This window comes from Myotis myotis, unplaced genomic scaffold (genome assembly GCF_014108235.1).
Source record: "Myotis myotis isolate mMyoMyo1 unplaced genomic scaffold, mMyoMyo1.p scaffold_m19_p_2, whole genome shotgun sequence".
NCBI classification, from domain to species: Eukaryota; Metazoa; Chordata; class Mammalia; order Chiroptera; family Vespertilionidae; genus Myotis; species Myotis myotis.
Genome location: NW_023416324.1, coordinates 82,575,359 through 82,595,318, shown reverse-complemented (window position 1 = coordinate 82,595,318; position 19,960 = coordinate 82,575,359). Strand labels below are relative to the sequence as shown.

The window sequence follows — 19,960 nt, the reverse complement described above, 5'->3', positions numbered from 1 at the left end:
AGGGTACTCCTAAGGCTTAGGAAGAGCCACACTCAAGGGACCAAAAAGCCGCATGTGGCTCTCGAGCCGCAGTTTGCCGACCACAGGTTTAGGATGTTCTGTCACCCCTCTGCTGCCCTCCAGGTAAAGCCTGGGGATGTAGACATGGCATCATCACCTTAAAGGTGAAGGAGAGGAGAAGGAAGAGTGAGGGCCATTAGGGTCCCACAAGAAAGAGGAGCCACAGAGAACCTCCACTGATTTAGAGATCCAGGGGATGGGGCTCAGATGGTGTCAGGAGGAACTTACAGAGGGTGGTCAGTCAGGTCAGAGCAGCTGATTTTGTGGGGAAGCAATAGATTACGTTTGACTCCAGCTGTGTTCCCAGGACACATACAGGGTGGGGCACAAAAGTAGGCTTACAGTTGTGAGTTCACGAAGCACAGTTTATTCTTGTTTTATTAATTAATTACTGTAAATCCACTTTTTCCCACCCCTGTATATCCAGGTTCATGTGCTTCAGGCCACTTGTGCTCTAAGTAGAGGGCAAGAAGGAAGGAAGTACAGGGTTGAAATGGATAATCCACAGCGTAGATGATCCACTCCCCAAATGAAGGCTGACATGGCTACCAGGCAGTTAGGGACCTTTACAGTAAAATAAAATGCATGATGCCACCACTGCCACCACGGAGATACAGAATACTTTGGTCATTGCCAAGGTTCCCTTGTATATTTCCTGTCAGCTTCCAGCCCTAGACAACTACTTCTCTGCTGTCTGTTCACTGTAGATGAGATTTGTCTGTCCTAGAAGAGGCATTGCACCTTAAAATACATATTCTTCTATGTTTTGTTAATGTAATGTGTATGGTGAGTGTGTAACTATAAGTGATAAAAACTGAGTTTCTCAACTATGGCCATTATACTTCAATTGGACATTTTACATTTCACTTTTTTTCCTGGACAAATGATACTGACTCCATACATTTTGGAGCTCCAACCTAAATTATCTTCTTGCATATTACTTTACCTCATGTTCATAACTTCCTTGAGGGTCAAATGGGACAGGTTGTATTTTCTCTGAGTTATAATTGGGGAAATTAAAACCAATTTCTCCAAGGTTTCTTGTTAGTCCCAGGATTGGGACACAGGCTGGTGCCCAGGCCCCTGCCCTGTGTCTGCCACGCTGCACGAACCTAAGCAGACGTGTGCCAGCTTGCACCCTCCCAGAGCTGCCTGCCCATTGTAGGGAAAGAGGGGCCGGCCAGTGTTTGCCGCCACTGCCCAGGCACTCCAAGGTTCGTTCGCGCCGCTGCCTGTACTCTGGACGGAGCATGAGCGCTCGTTCCCTCCCTGACTCCTGCCTCCTCTCACCCCCAGACCCTGGCCACTCCCGAGGCCTTTGCCCAAAACCCGTCCCTGGTGTGGGAGTTCTACCACTACCGGCGGGAAGTCATTCAGCGCGTGAAGCCAAACCCCGGGCACCTCGCCATCGCTGAGTGTGAGGCCCGGCTGCGTGAGCAGGGCCGCCGGGTCATGGTCATCACCCAAAACATCGATGAGCTGCACCGCAAGGCTGGCACCAAGAACCTTCTGGAAATCCACGGTGAGAACCCCCAGCCTCACACGGGGAGGGGAACTAGACTTGGAAGCATATGTCCTGCCATTTTCCACCTGGACTCACGGAAACAGAATCTGCATTTTGACAACACACCCAGGTGTCTGGTGTGCGCCTGTTACACCGGAAAGCGCTAGTCTGCACAGCTGCGCGCCCCGCCCTGAGCAGCTCTTGAGGGGGCTGTGCTAGAGACAACTGCCCAGCTGCGCTGAAGAGAACCAGGAGGGGCGGGCCATTGAACAGGTGGCTTTAGCAGGATCTGGCATGGGGGGCCTTGGCATTCCTGGGGTATCTATTTACTTTCCCTTTGTCCCCCTTGGTACTGTCTCCTAGGCTGTGCTTCTGCTAAGCCCTCCGGCCTTTAGGGAGCTACCTGCTCAGCGACCTTCACTGAGTCGAGCCCACCAAGTTGTGACACACATAGGTTTTGCCTTAGGCCCCTCTGGCTTTCCCTCTCTTCCCTGACGACAGCCTCCTTTCCCCCTCTTGTCTTCTTGCTCCTTTCCCTCTTTGCTCTCACCAAAAGTCTAATAAACCCATTCATACAAGAGCATCAATGGGCACGCAAGGATTTTTTCCCAAGGACATTTGCATTTAAGAGTCTACAAAGCTTTAATTCCAAGGGATGCATTTCTAATAGTGGCTTTTCCAGGAGCAGTGAGCCAATGGGGATGGTGCTTGTGTGCGCACGCCGTGAGGTTGCCCATTTTTGCCTAGGCTTATGGTCACCCTGATAATGAGAGTTGAGCACTGTGTGCTTGGATCCCATCCCATTCCTTTTTTGTGTCCTAACAGTGTCAGCCACCTACTAACCGAAGTCTTTTTGGCACCTTCTTCTGTTGGATCTAGGATACTTTCCACATGGCTCTTCTCGTTTCTCTGCAGTGCCAGATTGTAGGCTGTCACTTGCCATGTAGAATGTATAAAATCGGAATCCAGTTATTTTAAGCATTAAATAAGATAATATATACATATTAGTTGGGACTTTTTTTGTTTGCAAGTGATGAGAACTCTCTTCAAATTCAGGTAAAAACAAAAGGAAGCCCTTTCTTTCATCAAATTGAAGATGCAACAGTTTTTTAATGTGATACTTAGAAAGAAAATCATCTGCCCAAATCATGGTATCTTATTTTATTACTCCTTAGAATTCACTGCTTTATACAAATAGAAAGGGCTTGTTAAAACTTATTTAGATACATATTTTTAGAAACGATCACTCTCATGCATATAAAAAACAAAACATGGGTAAAATAGAGTGGTTACGATATTTCTTCTGAATGACCTCTGAAGGCCTCCGCGGCGTCAGTGACTGCTTTCCGCAGTGTGTGGAACCGGTGACGCCGCATTTCCTAAGGGGGATCCTCTCATCTCTGCGTTTCCCTCCCAAGCTGCTGACACACATTCTGCGGGTTTGATGTTGGGCCTTTCTTGATCTTACCAAAAGGTGTGAGTGGAAGGTTCTAGATGGCAACCAGGACTCATTTTTCTTCCCCAAATGGACCTTAACTGGTTTGTTGGCTGAAATATGCAGAGGCTGCCTTTGTCCAGTCAGGACACATGTCAGTCATTGGTGTAATCCTTCAACAAGTCTGTGCAAGTGCTGACTGTGGCAACCACATCACACCCGTCATGTGGCCAGTGGCAGTTACAGGACGCGTCTGAACTTCAGAGATGCTAACGGGAAAGTAGCCATGCTAAAACTGACAAAATACGTACATTGGTTGGCAACACTGAGGAGCCTGGGAGAAGCTGACATCAGCAGCAGGCTCACTGTCTCTCTCTCCCTGTCTCTCTGCCTCTCCTTCCCTCAGCTTTGCTCACTCGGAGTTACTTTACCTCTCGCTCTGTAGTTGATCACCTTCATGTGCCAGCAAAGTGACGTCTGGCAGCTCCAGGCTCACTCTAGCTTAGCTCTCTCCTCAGAAAACCAACCTCGGGGAGCCTTGCTTGGGTCACTTACCTGCTTTTAACCAAACACTATCACTAGAGGGACGGGGTACTGGGATTGGACCAGTCTGAAACGTGTATCCAAGCTTGTATTTTAGGATGTGATTGACACCTTCATCAGCTTGGCATGGGATAGAGGAGAGATGGGTCCTCAACAAAGTGACACTGGACAATGGAACAATGTGTATCCACCACAGTGTGTGTGACATGCTCAGCACAGCACTGGGCACTGACAATATGTAGTGAATTGTGGTCACCATTATTGGGTGAGCTTAACAAATGGTTGCTAGTTTTACAGTTATTTTCTTCATTTATTAGTTGATTGATTATTGGTTGATCTGGTTTTACATAAAATATTCAAGCTTTATTAATTTAAAATTAAGATTTGTAAACACATCCCAAGCTATTAAACCTTTATCAATCATGTACTTAGTAAATCATGCCCTTAGTTGGTTGGCTTCATCTACCCTATTGATCAGTTCAGGCCTACCTGAGCATCACTCTTGAGTAATGTGAGAGCTCCTTAGTCATGAATGATTATTTCATCTGTCTCTCTTCCCTCTAGAGTACAAAGTCCAGGAGGATAGATGCTCCTGGCTTGTTCAATAATACTGCATGCCTTTACATTTCCCATGATGCCTAGGGTAGGCCCATTTGCTAAAATGAACATATAAAAACTAAGTGATTTTGTACCCTTTTGGACATGGAGACAGTTGCTCTTGATATTATTTCTGGTCTTGCTTGACTTATGTTTTTCAGGTAGCATATTCAAAACTCAATGCACCTCTTGTGGGGCTGTGGCTGAGAATTACAAGAGTCCAATTTGTGAAGCTTTTGCAGGAAAAGGGTAATTATGCTGTACTATAGAATAAGCGTGTGTTGTTTTCTCTTTTAAATTGAACATAAATGCGAGGAAAATGAAATATTAATCTAAGATTTGCATGGATATTTATAAAAAATAGGATCCAATACATTATACCATATTATGAAAGAAATATTTTGCTCTCAATTTATAATATTAAGTGAAAACCACAGGATCTAACTCTATATAGTTTGATCCCAACTTTGTATTTTTTTTTAATCCTCACCCAAAAAATGAGGATATTTTTCCATTGATTTTAGAGAGTGGAAGGGAGGAGGGAAGATGAAAGAGAGAGAGAGTAAGGGAAAAGAGAGAGAGGGAGATATCAACATGACAGAGATATATCGATTGGTTGTCTCCCACATGTGCCCCAGCAGGGTGGGGATCAGACCTGCAATGCAGGTACAAGCCTTTGAGTGCCGTTAATAAGGAATGGAACCTGTGGCCCTCGGTGCTCAGGTCCACACTCTAACCACTGAGCCATGCCAGTCAGGGCCCAACTTTGTATTTAAACTCTCTCTCTCTCTCTCTCTCTACCTCTCTCTCTCTCTGTCTCTCTCTCTCTCTCTCTCTCCCTCTCTCCTCCCATGTTGATGTATTTGTGTATAGATGACAGACCTAAAAAAAAGCGCAGCAAAATTTTAACAGCAATTATCAGGAGTGGTGGGATGATAGGTAGTTGTGATTTCTGCTTTATATCTTTTTGAATTTTTCAACATTTCTATGATGAATGTGTACTATTATTGTAGTTAGGGAAAGAAATTAAGAGTAGACTCAGAATATTGAGAAAAATTCTACCTTATTTTAAATCAGTATAAAGTATACAAGAAATATATTAACATAATGTCATTGAAGAAGATTCAAATGATTACATATAAAATGTAAGTCTCGAAATTCCCCCGTTAGCGCATATGGCTGCTCCACCTCCTCCCCACATACAAATTCCCTCTTGAGGTAAAACCACTAGTAATTAGTTGGTGTCCATTCTTTGAGTAGCTCATGTATTAATTAGGAGTTTTGTACCATACCCTGCTATGCAAATATACATACTTATTGGGTTATGTTATTCCTTTGTTCTTTGATGATACCAATGACATTTTCTCTTTTCTAATATTGTTTATTCAGTGCTCCAGAACCCGAAACGCAAGATGCCAAAATCCCAGTGGAGAAACTTCCCCGGTGGGTAAAATCTTTAATCTATACTTGTTGTTCCAGGTTGCAAGAAAAGAAAATTAGGAATCAAAATCCAAGTTCATTTGGTGAGATGCCTCTTAAATCCTCAAATGTAAATACCAGCCCTGACCTATGAGGCCAAGGGCAGAAATAGAGAGGATGAACCAAACCTGTGGAAAGAAAACTGCTTTTCAATCCTTCTTGCTTTTCATTAGTTACTGTCATCTTCATCCTCTTCCTCCTCATCATTGTTATTAATCCAGGTTTATGGAGACAGTAAAAGGTCTTGCAAAGATGAAATTATAGGACCAAAATGTTGTAGATTTTTTTAAAAACCTAGAAAGATTTTTGTCAAGTTTTCAAAGCCAGATATTAAAATAGCATTCCAAAAGTGTTTCAGTGAGCACTATATCCATGTGATGTTCATAGGCATTGCTTGAAAGAAAGATGTTATGTGCTCAGATCACACTAGATTAAACCAAGTCAGAGTATGTTTGCTTTACTGTAGGACTTCTCAGAGCATTTCATATGCTAAAGTATATTGTTACTCTCTAAAAAGTGGTTACAATATGCTAATATCTCACTGATTTATTTGACCACAGAACCCTTTTTATTTTTCTTAATAAGGCTTTTCATTACTAAATGCTAAAGTTTCTATCTGAAAGAACAGGGAATCCTGAGGGGTTCCTGGGTAGGACATTAATATGATGAAAACTATGTTTGGGGGAGGTTATTTTAGAAGGTAGAATAAAATGACTAAGAGAGAGTGGGGAGGAAATGGTTACAGATTTCTAGTAATTGATACTGGAGAACTTGACTATAGACAGGATCAGAGAGAGGCGAATCTCGGAGAAAATAAAAGGAGGTCATTGATGAAGTTACGGGATGATTGGGTGTTTGAGACAAATCTTAGTCCAGTGTGTCCTCCCAGGCCTGGGTCACTGAGCAGAGTCATGCCCATGAGGGTGATGAAGTCACTGTGAAAGAGAAAACTGTTTAAAGATTAGGTCAAGCTTAGCTGAAACACATTTGTCTCTAAATCAACCCAATGCATTCAGACAAAATAGAAACTTTATAAGGCAGTTAAAGTTAGTGCTTCATATTCAGGACAAGCTCCTATGGGCTGGGAGGGCAGGGATGGTGATCAGGGGATGAGGTGACCTATCTGGACAGACTGGATTTGGGGCAGCCCCTGATCTTCCTCTGACCCACCTGGCAGACCTTCAGGCAAGGATGAGTTAAGGATGATGTTTTTACAGGTGTGAAGAGGCAGGGTGCGGGGGCCTGCTGCGACCTTATGTAGTGTGGTTTGGAGAAAACCTGGACTCTGCCATTCTGGAGGAGGTTGACAAAGAGCTGGCCCTCTGTGACTTATGTCTAGTGGTAGGTTTCGTTTTTACCTGATTGTGGGGATTTTCTGAAACACCAGGACTGGGGTGGAGATTAATGTTGTTCCCTCCCTCCCTCCCTCCCTCCCTCCCTCCCTCCCTCCCTCCCTCCTTCCCTTCCTTCCTTCTTCCCTCCCTCCCTTCCTTTCTCTCTCCCTCCATCCCTTCCTCCCTTCCTACTTTCCTTCCTTCTTTCCTTCTCTTAAGATGTGTTTTGAGAGTTGTGGTGTTCTACATAAAAACTAAAAAATAGTGAATAAGAATTTATCTTAAAATACAAAACAATGCAAGACCATGTCTTTGGCTTCTCAAATCCTTTTCTCCCCACAAAAAATATCATAAAAAGAGCATGTTATTGGTTCTAATTTTTAAAATAATACATGCTCATTATTAAATTTAATTTAGAAAACACAAAAAGAAGAAATTAAAAATCCGATAATTCTACCATACAAAAATAATCAGTTAGCATTTTAGTATGTTTTCTTCTAGACCTGGGATGAGTAAACTGTGGCCTATGGGCCAAATCTGACCTGCCACCTGTTTTTGTAAATAAAGTTTTATTGGAACATAGCCATGCCCTTTCTTCTTTGTATAGTCTATAGTTACTTTCACACTACATTGGCAGAGCTGAATGTTTGCAACAGAGACCATGTGGCCTATGAAACCTTAAAAAAACAGCACTATTTGGTCTTTTACAGAAAAAAGTTTGCACACCCCTGGTCTAGACCTTTCCACATGCAGATGTACACATATTGATTAAAATTTTTAAAAATGTGTTCATACTCCCAAAACACTAATTAGAAAGAACATATGCACCCTATGTTAATTGCAGCCTTATTTAAAATAGTGAAGATATGGAAGCAACCCCAATGAATAAATGAAATAAATGAGTGGATAAGAAAGATGTGGTACATATATACAATGGATTACTACTCTGCCATGAAAAGAATGAAATCTTACCATTTGTGACAGCATTGATGGACCTAGAGGGTATTGTGCTAAGTGAAATAAGTTAGACAGAGAAAAACAAATACCATATGATTTCACTTACATGTGGAATCTAAAGAACAAAATAAATGAACAAAAAAAAAATTGAAACAGACTTAGAGATACAGAGAACAGACTGATGGTTGCCAGAGGGGAGTTGATTAGGGGACTGGGTGAAAAAGGTAAAGGAATGGATAATTACTAATTGGAAGTTACGAAACAGTCCTGGGGATGTAAATTATAGCTTAGGGAATCTAGTCAATAATCTACACTAATAAAAGACAAACACGCAAATTGACCATACCTTTGCTACACCTTAAGCCACGCCCACCAGCCAATCAGAGTGACTATATGCAAATTAACCCAACCAAGATGGCGGCTGGCAGCCACAGAGCTGGAGCAAGCAGGAGGCTTGGTTGCCCCAATGATGGAGGAAGCCAAGCTTCCCGTGGCAGCTCTGAGCTCCACTCAGAGCAACAAAGTTTCAATTATAGAAGGTAAATAAATCCCAGAATAAATAAAAAAAAGAAAAAAAAGAGAGGCTGGGAGCTTCCGTCGCCAGGGGGGCTTGGCCAGCCTGAAAACGGCCCTCAGCCCCTCACACAGACTGGCCAGGTACCCCAGTGGGGATCCCCACCCTAAAGGGGGTGTACCCAGCCTGCAAACAGCCATCAGCCCCTCACCCAGGCTGGCCAGGCACCCCAGCGGGACCCCCACCTGATCTGGGACACCCTTCAGGGCAAACCAGCCGGCCCCCACCCATTCACCAGGCCTCTATCCTATATAATAAAAGGGTAATATGCAAATTGACCCTAACAGCAGAGCGACTGGAAATCACTGGTCACTATGACACACACTGACCACCAGGGGGCAGGCGCTCAATGCAGAAGCTGCCCCCTGGTGGTCAGTGCTCTCCCACAGGGGGAGCTCTGCTCAGCCACAAGCCAGGACGGCTGCCAGTACAGCAGTGGTGGTGGGAGCCTCTCCTGCCTCCTCAGCAGTGCTAAGGATGTCCGACTGCAGCTTAGGCCTGCTCCCCGCTGGCAAGTGTATATCCCATCTTTGTTTGCAATTTGCATCCCTCCCTGGCTGCCAGAGGGATGTCTGACTGCCAGCTTAGGCCCAATTCCCTGGTGAGCGGGCCTAAGCCAGTAGGTGGTCATCCCCTGAGGGGTCCCAGACTGCAAGAGGGCACAGGCCGGGCTGAGGGACCCCCCCCCCCCAGCCCCGAGTGTACAAATATTTGTGCACTGGGCCTCTATAATAATAAAAGCATAATATGCTAATTAGACCTTCCAGACAAAGCTGCGGCAGCGGGGCCAAGGCAGAAGCAGCCGCCACGGCAGCGGGGGCCAAGCCCCTTGTACGAATTTTGTGCATCGGGCCTCCAGTATTGTAATAACTATGTATGATGTTAGGTGGGTACTGGAAATACTGGGGGAAGCACTTTGTAAAGAATATGATAGTTAACTGCTATGCTGTACACCTAAAACCAATATAAAATAATACTGGTGTAAATGGTAATTTAAAATTTTTTTAAATGGGTCCATATATGTTCTTTTTTGAAACTATTTTATTCATGTAGCAATTCACTTAGCATATTCCATGTCAGTACATCATCTTTTAATTGGCTATGCAGTGTTCTGGTGTATGCATTTGACCAATTCTCTATTGTTGGACATTCAGGCTGTTTCAAATTTTGATACTTTAAACAACGTTATAGTGAATAGCCTTAGACATAACTCTTTTTAAAAAAATGTATTGATTAATTTTTAGAGAGAGAGAGAGAAACATCGATGTGATATTCCACTTTTATTTATGCATTAATTGGTTGCTTCTTTTATGTGTCCTGATGGTGGATCGAACCTGCAATCTTGGCATACCAGGATGATGCTGTAACCAACTAAGCTACCTGGCCAGGGCCTCAGACATAACTTTTTTTTTTTTAATAAATATTTTATTGATTTTTTACAGAGAGGAAGGGAGAGGGATAGAGAGTTAGAAACATCGATGAGAGAGAAATATCAATCAGCTGCCTCCTGCACACCCCCTACTGGGGATGTGCCCGCAACCAAGGTACATGCCCTTGACCAGAATCGAACCTGGGGCCCTTCAGTCTGCAGGCCGACACTCTATCCACTGAGCCAAACCGTTTAGGGCTCAGACATAACTTTTAACATGCTCATCAAATTATTGTCTTAGGACAAATTTTCTAGAAGTGGAATTAACTGAACAAAGGGTAGGCATATTTCAAATTTTCCTTAACATGTCTTTAAAAGCAGAGTCACTTTCTTATGGATGCGTACTCATTCAGCCAGTGTTTATTGAGTTCATCCCGAAGTTGAGTATAGGGTCAGTGGCTAGGTGAAAAAAGCTGGTTTGTAAAATATGTTCTGATCTTCCCATTCCTTCTCCCCAATCACCCCTCTCTACCCTCTCACAAAACCTCAGTATTTGAGTCCTGGCTAAGAAAGAATTCAGAGTGAAGACTCAAATATAAGCAAAAGTTTATTTAGAAAGTCACAGAGGTAGAAGAAGTGAGTCAGGGAAGAAATAAGCCGGCTAGTCTTCCCATTCTTGTAAAGAATGTTTATAAAACTACTAGAGGCCCAGTGCACAAAAATTTGTGCTCTCAGGGGGGTCCCTCAGCCCAGCCTGTGCCCTCTCGAAGTTTCGGAACCCTCGGGGGATGACCACCTACTGGCTTAGGCTGGCTCACCGGGGAATTGGGCCTAAGCTGGCAGTCAGACATCCCTTGGCAGCCCGGGAGTCCTCAGGGGATGTCCACTTGCCAGCAGGAAGCAGGGCTAACCTGCAGTTGGACATCCTTAGTGCTGCTGAGGAGGCGGGAGAGGCTCCCACCACCACTGCTGTACTGGCAGCCTTCAGCCTGGCTTGTGGCTGAGCAGAGCTCCCGCTATGGGAGCGCACTGACCACCAGGGGACAGCTTCTGCATTGAGCGCCTGCCCCCTGGTGGTCAGTGTGTGTCATAGTGACCAGTGATTCCCAGTCGCTCTGCTGTTAGGGTCAATTTGCATATTACCCTTTTATTATATAGGATAGAGGCCTGGTGAATGGGTGGGGGCCGGCTGGTTTGCCCTGAAGGGTGTCCCAGATCAGGTGGGGGTCCCGCTGGGGTCTCTGGCCAGTGTGGGTAACGGTCTGAGGGCCATTTTCAGACTGGCCACACCCCTTCAGGCTGGGGGTCCCCGCTTGTTGGGGTCCAGCCCCAGCAGGTCCAGGGGTTCCCAAAGGTGTGGACGGAGTCGGCGAAGAAGGAATGACACGGAGACAGCGTTCAGTTGATCAGCAGCCTAGCCAGGTTCTCTAGCCAGGTTCTAGCCAGGATCTCCAGGCAGGTTCTGTGTCTTATTGTCTTGTTACATCTGTATTTATACCAGTTAATTTTAATCTTATGAATTTCTATTCCAAAGGTTAGGGCGTTTTTTATCTCTATTCCAGGGAGTAAAGATTATGTAGCTTAAGAGTGATTGTTCATAGTTAAAGTGATTAATTACCTGCCTGGCACTTAGTTAAGGGATTTTATTCCCTCCCTAACTTCAGGGAAAAATCCCTACCTAGGGAAACAACCTTTCTCAGAGAGGTGACCTTGGTTAAAACACATAGCACCAAGAAGGGGAGCAAACATATTAAAATAGTATGCCATATACGCCAGGTCCCTTGAAACATATGCTATGCAGATGTTTCTTCCTTGCAGCAACTGTGTCAAGCAGCAAGGATGGACTGGCTTCCGGCACCGGCTGGAGTGCCTGGCCAGCCTGGGTGAGGGGCTGATGGCTCTTTGCAGGCTCGCCACAACCCCTTCAGGGTGGGGGTCCCTGCTGGGGGGCTTGGCCAGCCTGCAAACAGCCATCAGCCCCTCACCCAGGCTGGCCAGGCACTCTAGCGGGGACCCTCACCCCATGAAGGTGTAGCCAGCCTGGGTGAAGGGCTGATGGCTGTTTGCAGGCTGGCCACAGCCCCTTTAGGGTGGGGGTCCCTGCTGGGGTGCCAGGCCAGCCTGGGTGATGGGCTGAGGGCCATTTTTAGGCTGTCCACACCCCCTTCAGGTTGGGGGGTCCTGCTGGGTGTTATGGGTTCACTCAGCGAGATAGACCACCGACTCAGAATTCAAATTTAAGAGCCTTTATTAAGCTGGCCAGCTGACGACAGTTACAGCACCCTGCCGAAGCAGAAGCTGAACTGCAGCAATGACTACAGGAATTACAGTACTTTTATTTGCAAAAACCACAAAGTTACAAAGCCTTGTTTACATAATTAGTTCTTGACACAGTATAGCATCATACAGTGACTACCTTCCTATCTATGTGTTCTAGGAACAGAGAGTACAGAGTGCCAGGAAGGGGCCATGAGACCATATCTCAAGGCCTGGCCTGATGTCAGTACCTTCCTATCTATGTGTTTTAGGAACAGGCAGCACAGCGCACCCCATCTGGCCGAAGTGCCAGATATGCAGCCCAGTACATTGGGGTGCCTGGCCATCCTGGATGAGGGGCTGATGGCTATTTGCAGGCTTGCCATGGCCCCCAGCCACCCAAGCTCCCAGTGGAAGCTGGCTGGAAGCAGGTATCTGGGATTTATTTATCTTCTATAATTGAAACTTCTTGCCTTTTGCAGAGGCCACAGCCGGCCAGGGCGGCTGGGAAGCTTGCCTTCCTCCATTGCCGGGGCAACCAAGCCTCCTGCTTGCTCCAGCTCTGTGGCTTCCAGCCGCCATCTTGGTTGGGTTAATTTGCATATAGTTGCTCTGATTGGCTGGTGGGCGTGGCTTGGGCATAGGGAAGGTACAGTCAATTTGCATGTTTCTCTTTTATTAGATAAGATATCCATAGGGGATAACCTGAAAGAATATCCATCAAAATGTGAGCAGGGGTTATCTTGGGGTAGTAGGATTATGAAGATACGTATTTATTTATTTCTTTGAGTTATCTAACTTAGAAAAAAAGGATCATGGATTATTTACATCACTGCAAAGAACAGAAACAAAAACAAAGCCAACCCCAAAAGTGATGAGTCATTTCGTTGCCACTTTCTCCATTTGCACAACCCTCCTTTTCATAACACATCTTTCTGAGTTCTAGTGATCAGCCAAAAAGACGCCTCCTAACTCCTGATTTGTCCCTTAAATCCTCTCCATTTATCTCATCCAGCTTAGTTTTCCCCCCACACCTGCAACCACAAACCTGCCTGTGCTTATGTGAGATTTTCTGAAAAAATGTTTCTTCTTGCATAGTGTGGTCATTTGTCTGTTTCCATCTGTTTGCTTTGTAGGTGGGAACTTCCTCCTTGGTTTATCCTGCTGCCATGTTTGCCCCTCAGGTGTCTGCCAGGGGCGTGCCAGTGGCTGAATTTAACATGGAAATCACCCAAGCCACAAACAAATTCAGGTACAGGGATTACCAGGGTGGGAAATGGAAGGCATTGAGCAGGATTGGACATGGTCATCTAAAGACATTTTATCTACTGTTCTGTTATAATTTAAAAAAAAAAAAAGACACACTGAATTTGTGTTTTATTTGGTCTGTCGTTGCTTTTTTGGAAGAACAAAATATTGTTAACTGTAGACTAAGGTGGTTCTGTCTTTTTACAAGGGGTTTGCCATAGGACTTTAATTTTTTCACATTTTGAAAGCTTTCTTTGATTCCTTTGGCTTTGCTTTCATTTGTCTTTTTAAGTAGATTTAGTGATGGCAGGCATTTGGATGTAGGTAAGCTGAATGAATGCTGAGCAGTAAGCCTTGGAGATACCAGCCAGAACTTCTTCCCACTGTTCTCATGGTGAGGCTGCTACACACACGTCTCTGGTCTAATTGCCAAGAATATTTGTACTTGTGGCTTTGTTATGATACTGACTCTGTTTCCCACGTTTGTGTGGAAAGAGTAGATCATCATAGTATGCATTTTTAGCCCATTCATGTCTTCACCTTTTTTTCCTTTCTTGTTTTACCCCTGCTTTTTTGTCTTCACTTTTAATTTAGTTTATATTTTATTGTTAGTCTGCTTAATTCCTTTCTAGAATGAGATACAATAGAAATAACTAAGCATAAATAAATAAAATTCTAAAACACCACTGAAACTCTTGTCATTATTTCAGTCAGTGTTTTTCAAACTCGGCTACACATATTTAAAATACTGATGAGTTGGTACCACCCATGCCATTCTGATATAATATCTTTTCCAGATATTTTTAATCAGCCACAGTGTATCCTCAATCCATAAGTGGTGGGAACTAGAAAGATATCCTTTAAAAAAATCACTCTCTATGTAAAACATATACTCTGAAAACTACAGAATGCTATCAAAAGAAGTAAAGAAAACCTAAATATCTATAGAAGGACATCCATGTATACGGATTGGACAACTTAATATTATGAAGGTGGCAATACTCCCCAAATTGATTTGCAGATTCATCCATTCTCTATCAAAATTGCTACTGGCTTCTTTGCTGAACTGACAAGGTGATCCTAAAATTTATGTGAAAATGCAAGGGACCCAAAAAGCCAAAACAAAGAGAAGAATAAAGTTGGAGAACTTATACTTCCCAATTACAAAACTTACTACAAGGTTACAGTTTTCAAGATAGTGGGGTTCTGACATAAGGGTAGACATACAGATCAGTGGAATAGAATTGATAGTCCAGAAAAAAACCCTCACATTTATGGCCAACTGACTTTTGAAAAAGTATGAAGAGAAAGCAGTGATGGAAAGAATAGTCTTTTTAACAAATGGTGCTGGAGCAGCTGGATAGCCACATGCAAAAGACTGGAATTGGACCCCTTTACACTATACACAAAAAATAACTCACAGGGATCAGAGGCCTAAATATAAGAGCTACAAATATATAAAATTCTTAAAAGAAAATGAAGGAGTAAATCTTTGTGACCTTGAGTTTGTCAAAACCTTTTGTATGACATAAAAATCACAGGTAACATAAGAAAAAATGGATAAATTATCGCTTCTAGGCCTTTTGGCTGAGATCAAGTGTGGAAAAATGGATACATTGGACTTTATCAAAATTAAAAATTTCTTTACTTCAATGGACACCATCAATAAAGAGAAAAAGACAACCCACAGAATGGGAGAAAATATTTGCAAGACTAATATTTGATAAGGAATGTGTATCCAGAATATATAAAGAATTCTCACAACTCAATAATAAAAAGACAAATAATCCAATTAAAAACTGGGTCAAAGATTCAAATAGACAGTTTTCCAAATATATACATATGGTCAATAAAAACATTGAAAAGATGCTGAACATCATTAATCATTAGGGAAATGTAAATTAAAAGCCCAAGATACCACTTAACAACCTGTAGTATGGCTCTGCAAAAGTCCCTTCTTATCCACAGGGGATATATTCCACGACCCTCCAGTGGATACCTGAAATCACAGATTGCACTGAACTCTATATATACTGTGTTTTCCTATACATACATAGCTATGATAAAGTTGTCGAGTGAGACTCCCTCCACGTTCTGCGTGGAGTAGGGTTCGGTATCTGAAAGAGGAGCCGCACAACAAATGAGAGAAAAAGACACGAGATAATTTTGCAATATTGGGGGACCAGGCGGCAAGTCCCGAAGGACTTCCTCTGATGCTCAGGCCGCTCCAATCTTTTATTGATCTGGAGTAGCCCTTAGGGTAAGTAGGTTTCAATGACACACAGATCAGCAGACAATTTCGACTAATAGACAAAGTATCTGATTAGCTCATCAATAGATTTCCGGGAGTATCTGATTAACAATAATCAACAAGGATCTACATAAGTATCTAAGGAATTAAGGGAACTAAGGTGGGGATGCTTCAACTATTATTACCTAAATTAACTGAGTGGTTCCTAGATTAACTGGGTGGTGCACAGCCCTGACCTTTGCTAGGACTTTCAAGCCCTGACCTTTACTAGGACTTTCAAGGGCTACTAGCTTTTGGGGGGTCTCTGTCTAAACTCAGCTAGTGAAGACAATGAATGGACTCCGGCATAAAGTTTAATTTATAAATTAGGCACAGTAAGAGATTAACAGCATTAACTAATAAAATAGAATACTTACAACAATATATTGTAATAAATGTGATGTGAGTAAAAAAGTATGCAGTTACTCAAAGAAGGGAGTTGTTATGATTCTTTGCAGCTTGTCCTGGGAAAGTATGTTTCCTACTTGCCGGGAGCTGGTCCATCCTTGCTGTTTCAAGGGACCTGGCATATATGGCATACTGTTCTTAATATGTTTGCTCACCTTCTTGGCACTATGTGTTTTAACCAAGGTCACCTCTCTGAGAAAGGTTGTTTCCCCAGGTAGGGATTTTCCCCTGAAGTTAGGGAGGGAATAAAACCCCTTAACTAAGTGCCAGGCGGGTAATTAATCACTTTAACTACGAACAATCATGCTTAAGCTACATAATCTTTACTCCCTGGAATGGAGATAAGAAACGCCCTAACCTTTGTAATAGAGATTGATAGGATTGGAATCAACTGGTAGGACACAGAACCTAGACACAGAACCTACACAGAACCTAGAGACAGAAGAACTTTGCTGGAGAGAACATGGCAAAAGATCCTGGACAGAAACTGGCAACAGAACCTAGAGACAGAACCTAGACACAGAACCTAGAGAAGAACCTAGAGAAGAACCTAGAGACGGAACATGGCAAAAGATCCTGGACAGAAACTGGCCACAGAACCTAGAGACAGAACCTAGCGAGAGAACCTGGCTGAAGAACCTAGAGACAGAACCTGGCTACAGAACCTGGATAGAACATGGCAAGAGAACCTGACTAGAACCTGGTGACTGAACCTGGCTGGAGAACCTGGACAGAACCTGGCTGGAGAACCTGGACAGAACCTGGCTGGAGAACCTAGCGAGAGAACATGGCAAAAGATCCTGGACAGAAACTGGAGACAGAACCTAGAGACAGAACCTAGAGACAGAACCTAGCGAGAGAACCTGGCAAAAGATCCTGGACAGGACCTGGCTACAGAACTTGGTTGGAGAACCTAGACAGAACCTGGCTAAAGAACCCGGCTAAGAACCTGGCAACTGAACCTGGCTGGAGAACCTAGCGAGAGAACATGGCTACAGAACCTGGCTGGAGATCCTAGACAGAACTTGGCTGGAGACCCTGACAAGAGAACCCGGCTATGATGATCACCTGAACGCTGCCTCTGTGTCATTCCTTCTTCGCTGACTCTGTCCACACCTTTGGGGACCCCTGGACCTGCTGGGGTTGGACCCCAGCACCTACTCACTCTTCAGCTGGCTTTATCTGTGTCTCTTATTCCCATCTGAGGGATGGCAGGGCTGATTTTCACTGGCCAGGCTCAGTATTACCTTTTCAATGTCAATTGTAATTCTTAGTTTTTGGTTTTTATAGATGGATGTACTGGGAGAACTGGGCTACATAAACCACAAAATGAAAGGAATTTCAGATGGCATGGCCACTCAGATTTTGGACCTCCTTCCAAGTTACATGCTAAAATGCCATAGTAGTATCTTATTTCATTGTCTGTTAATTGACAATTCTATCAGACCCTCTTTCCATTTTATTGAAAGCAAGGATGAAAAGGCCCTATTTGAGTAAGGATGTGATATCCAGTCTTTTGTTTTCTTTAATCTACACCAATATTTCAAATGTCTCTTTAGTTAGCACCCGATAGGTTTTCACACTCTGGGCTAAGGCACCATCTAAGATTTGGGGTGAGTGAGGGGTGCAGCTTGCCTTTGTGAAGTGGGGGAAGGGGGAAGTGAAAAGGGGCACTTGAGAGTCACTTTCTTAAGAAGGAGACCATGTGGGATTGAGGATATGGAAATTCCCTGAAAGCTCTCCATGTCTTGGAGACTATAATTCAGTGGTTCTCAATCTTCCTAATGCCGCGACCCTTTAATACAGTTCCTCATGTTGTGGTGACCCCCAACCATAAAATTATTTTTGTTGCTACTTCATAACTGTAATTTTGCTACTGTTATGAATCGTAATGTAAATATCTGATATGCAGGATGTATTTTCATTGTTCACGACCCACAGGTTGAGAACCGCTGCATAATTCTTGGACAGTCCTCAAGGGACTATGACCACTGTGCTGGGGAGGAGCTTTCTAGCGGCCAGTGTTCAGCGCGCTGAGCGTGGCAGGAGTGGAAATGCCAATGGCCAGGGATGCCCATTAGTGGCACTTTGTGACGTGAACAGTGTTTAAGGGATAAGGCATTAACGATTTGTGTTGTATCACAATTGATAATATGATGAATTACATTAAGCAGATGCTTTCTTCATTTTTAATTGTGCTCAATGGGTTTTCTTATTAATAATATACTACAAAACCTTGCTATTTTTCTGCCCTAAGTATTTTCTCTTGGAGGAAGCAGAAATCATTGATTTTTCTTCCTCCTCTTTGCTTTTTCTTTTTTCTTTTCTTTTTTTCTCCTTTCTGACTACAAGTCAGAGCTCTTTGTGAAAGGTATGGTTTGAGAGGTTGTTGGCGCAGCTAAAATCCTGTGGTCTGTATGGTGCATGAAGTTATTTTTCTCTTGTCCTTAGTACATATGAATGCTGTTTTAATGTAGTATGTAGATATCATAAAACTTAAAACTTTCATTATGGCCCTGGCCCTGTAGCTCAGTTGGTTAAAAAGTCATCCCAGTTCACCAAGGTTTCGGGTTCAATCTTTGGTCAGGGCACATACAAGAAGCAACCAATGAATGAATGAATAAGTGGAACAACATATCAATGTTTCTCTACCCCCTCCCCTCCCTCTCTCTCTCTTTCTCTCAAATCAACTAAAAACAACCTTTTATGAGTTTGGCAATATAATCATGAAATACAATTTACAATCATATCTGCCCCTGCTCTTTAAAATAAAATTCTTATTAATACCACCTAAATTCTAGGCATTTCCTTTCCTAAATTTTCCTGATCACAAGGACCAACCACGGTGAAATGTCTATATCTTGAGTTGTCAGAAACTAGATGAAAGAAGTGGGCACAAAAGCTCATATTGCCACATTTGTGAGAATTTGGATTTTCCTCTGGGTAAAATTAAGAAATGTGTGACTTGCTGAAGTAGTATGTTGGTTTCTCTCCTAACTGCTGTATTTGTCCTTCTGTTTCAGGTTTCATTTCCAGGGGCTCTGTGGTAGGACCCTTCCTGAAGCCCTGGCTCCTCATGAAACAGAGACAGTTTCTTAATTGTCCTGGGAAGGAAGAGATTATAGTACATCTAAGTACCAGGCCACAAACAGAAGACACACAGTCTTGTGGATGGGAGCTGAATATTGGAAGATCTAAAAATAGTCTCTGATTTCCTGGCTGGGATCCAACCTGTTGATAAGTGGTAGGGGCCTTGGAGGTAACTAGCAAATATAGGTACAAGAAGTCAGAGAGCTGTAAAGTTAATGCATGTTATTTGGTTTGAACTTAAACATAACATACCTCTGATCCTCTGATGTGTTTGATTGATTATTGAGGGGGGAAATTCTAATTAGATTGTCTTAAAAATGTAACTATCCCAATCGTATTTTTGCTATTTATCAAAGATAGAAGTAGAAAGGTAAAACATTGCTATTTCTGATTTTTATACAAATTTTGATGGAAAATAAAATCACTCTCTACAGGAGGTAATATATGGTATACAGATGTGACCCTGAGAGATATCTTTATTGAGGATTTTTTCTTTTCCGTGTTTACCTTGTTTGGCTGCTTTACCTCAAAATATGCGGGATAGCTTAGAACAGGAACTCAAGAAGGAAAAGTAGCAACAAGGTAGAAAATCAGGATGAGGCCCCCACCCCAAAATGACACAAATATATAGATTCCAAAGGTATTCACAACTGACTAAAATGTAGTACTAGCCTTTTTAAAAAACATATGTTTTTATTGATTTCAGATAGAGGAAGGGCGAGGGAGAGAGAGAGAAATATCAATTGGCTGCCTCCTGCATGTCTCCTACTGGGGGACATGTACCCTTCTGGTGTATGAGATGATGCGCAACCAACT

General features: G+C 43.2%; 1 protein-coding gene across 7 annotated transcripts in view; it reads left to right on the top strand.

The window, feature by feature from the left end:
* Positions 1-19,598, top strand: part of SIRT5 (sirtuin 5) — a 41,402-nt gene extending 21,804 nt beyond the window's left edge. For all 7 annotated transcript variants that reach the window (XM_036350892.1, XM_036350891.1, XM_036350890.1 and 4 more), the window contains 6 exons: positions 1,357-1,582; positions 4,301-4,388; positions 5,529-5,582; positions 6,836-6,959; positions 13,245-13,360; positions 19,078-19,598. In XM_036350892.1, the coding sequence (XP_036206785.1) occupies positions 1,357-1,582; positions 4,301-4,388; positions 5,529-5,582; positions 6,836-6,959; positions 13,245-13,360; positions 19,078-19,153 (684 nt within the window). In that variant the 3' untranslated portion in view covers positions 19,154-19,598. The remainder of the gene's footprint in view (positions 1-1,356; positions 1,583-4,300; positions 4,389-5,528; positions 5,583-6,835; positions 6,960-13,244; positions 13,361-19,077) is intronic.
* Positions 19,599-19,960: the final 362 nt, after the last annotated feature.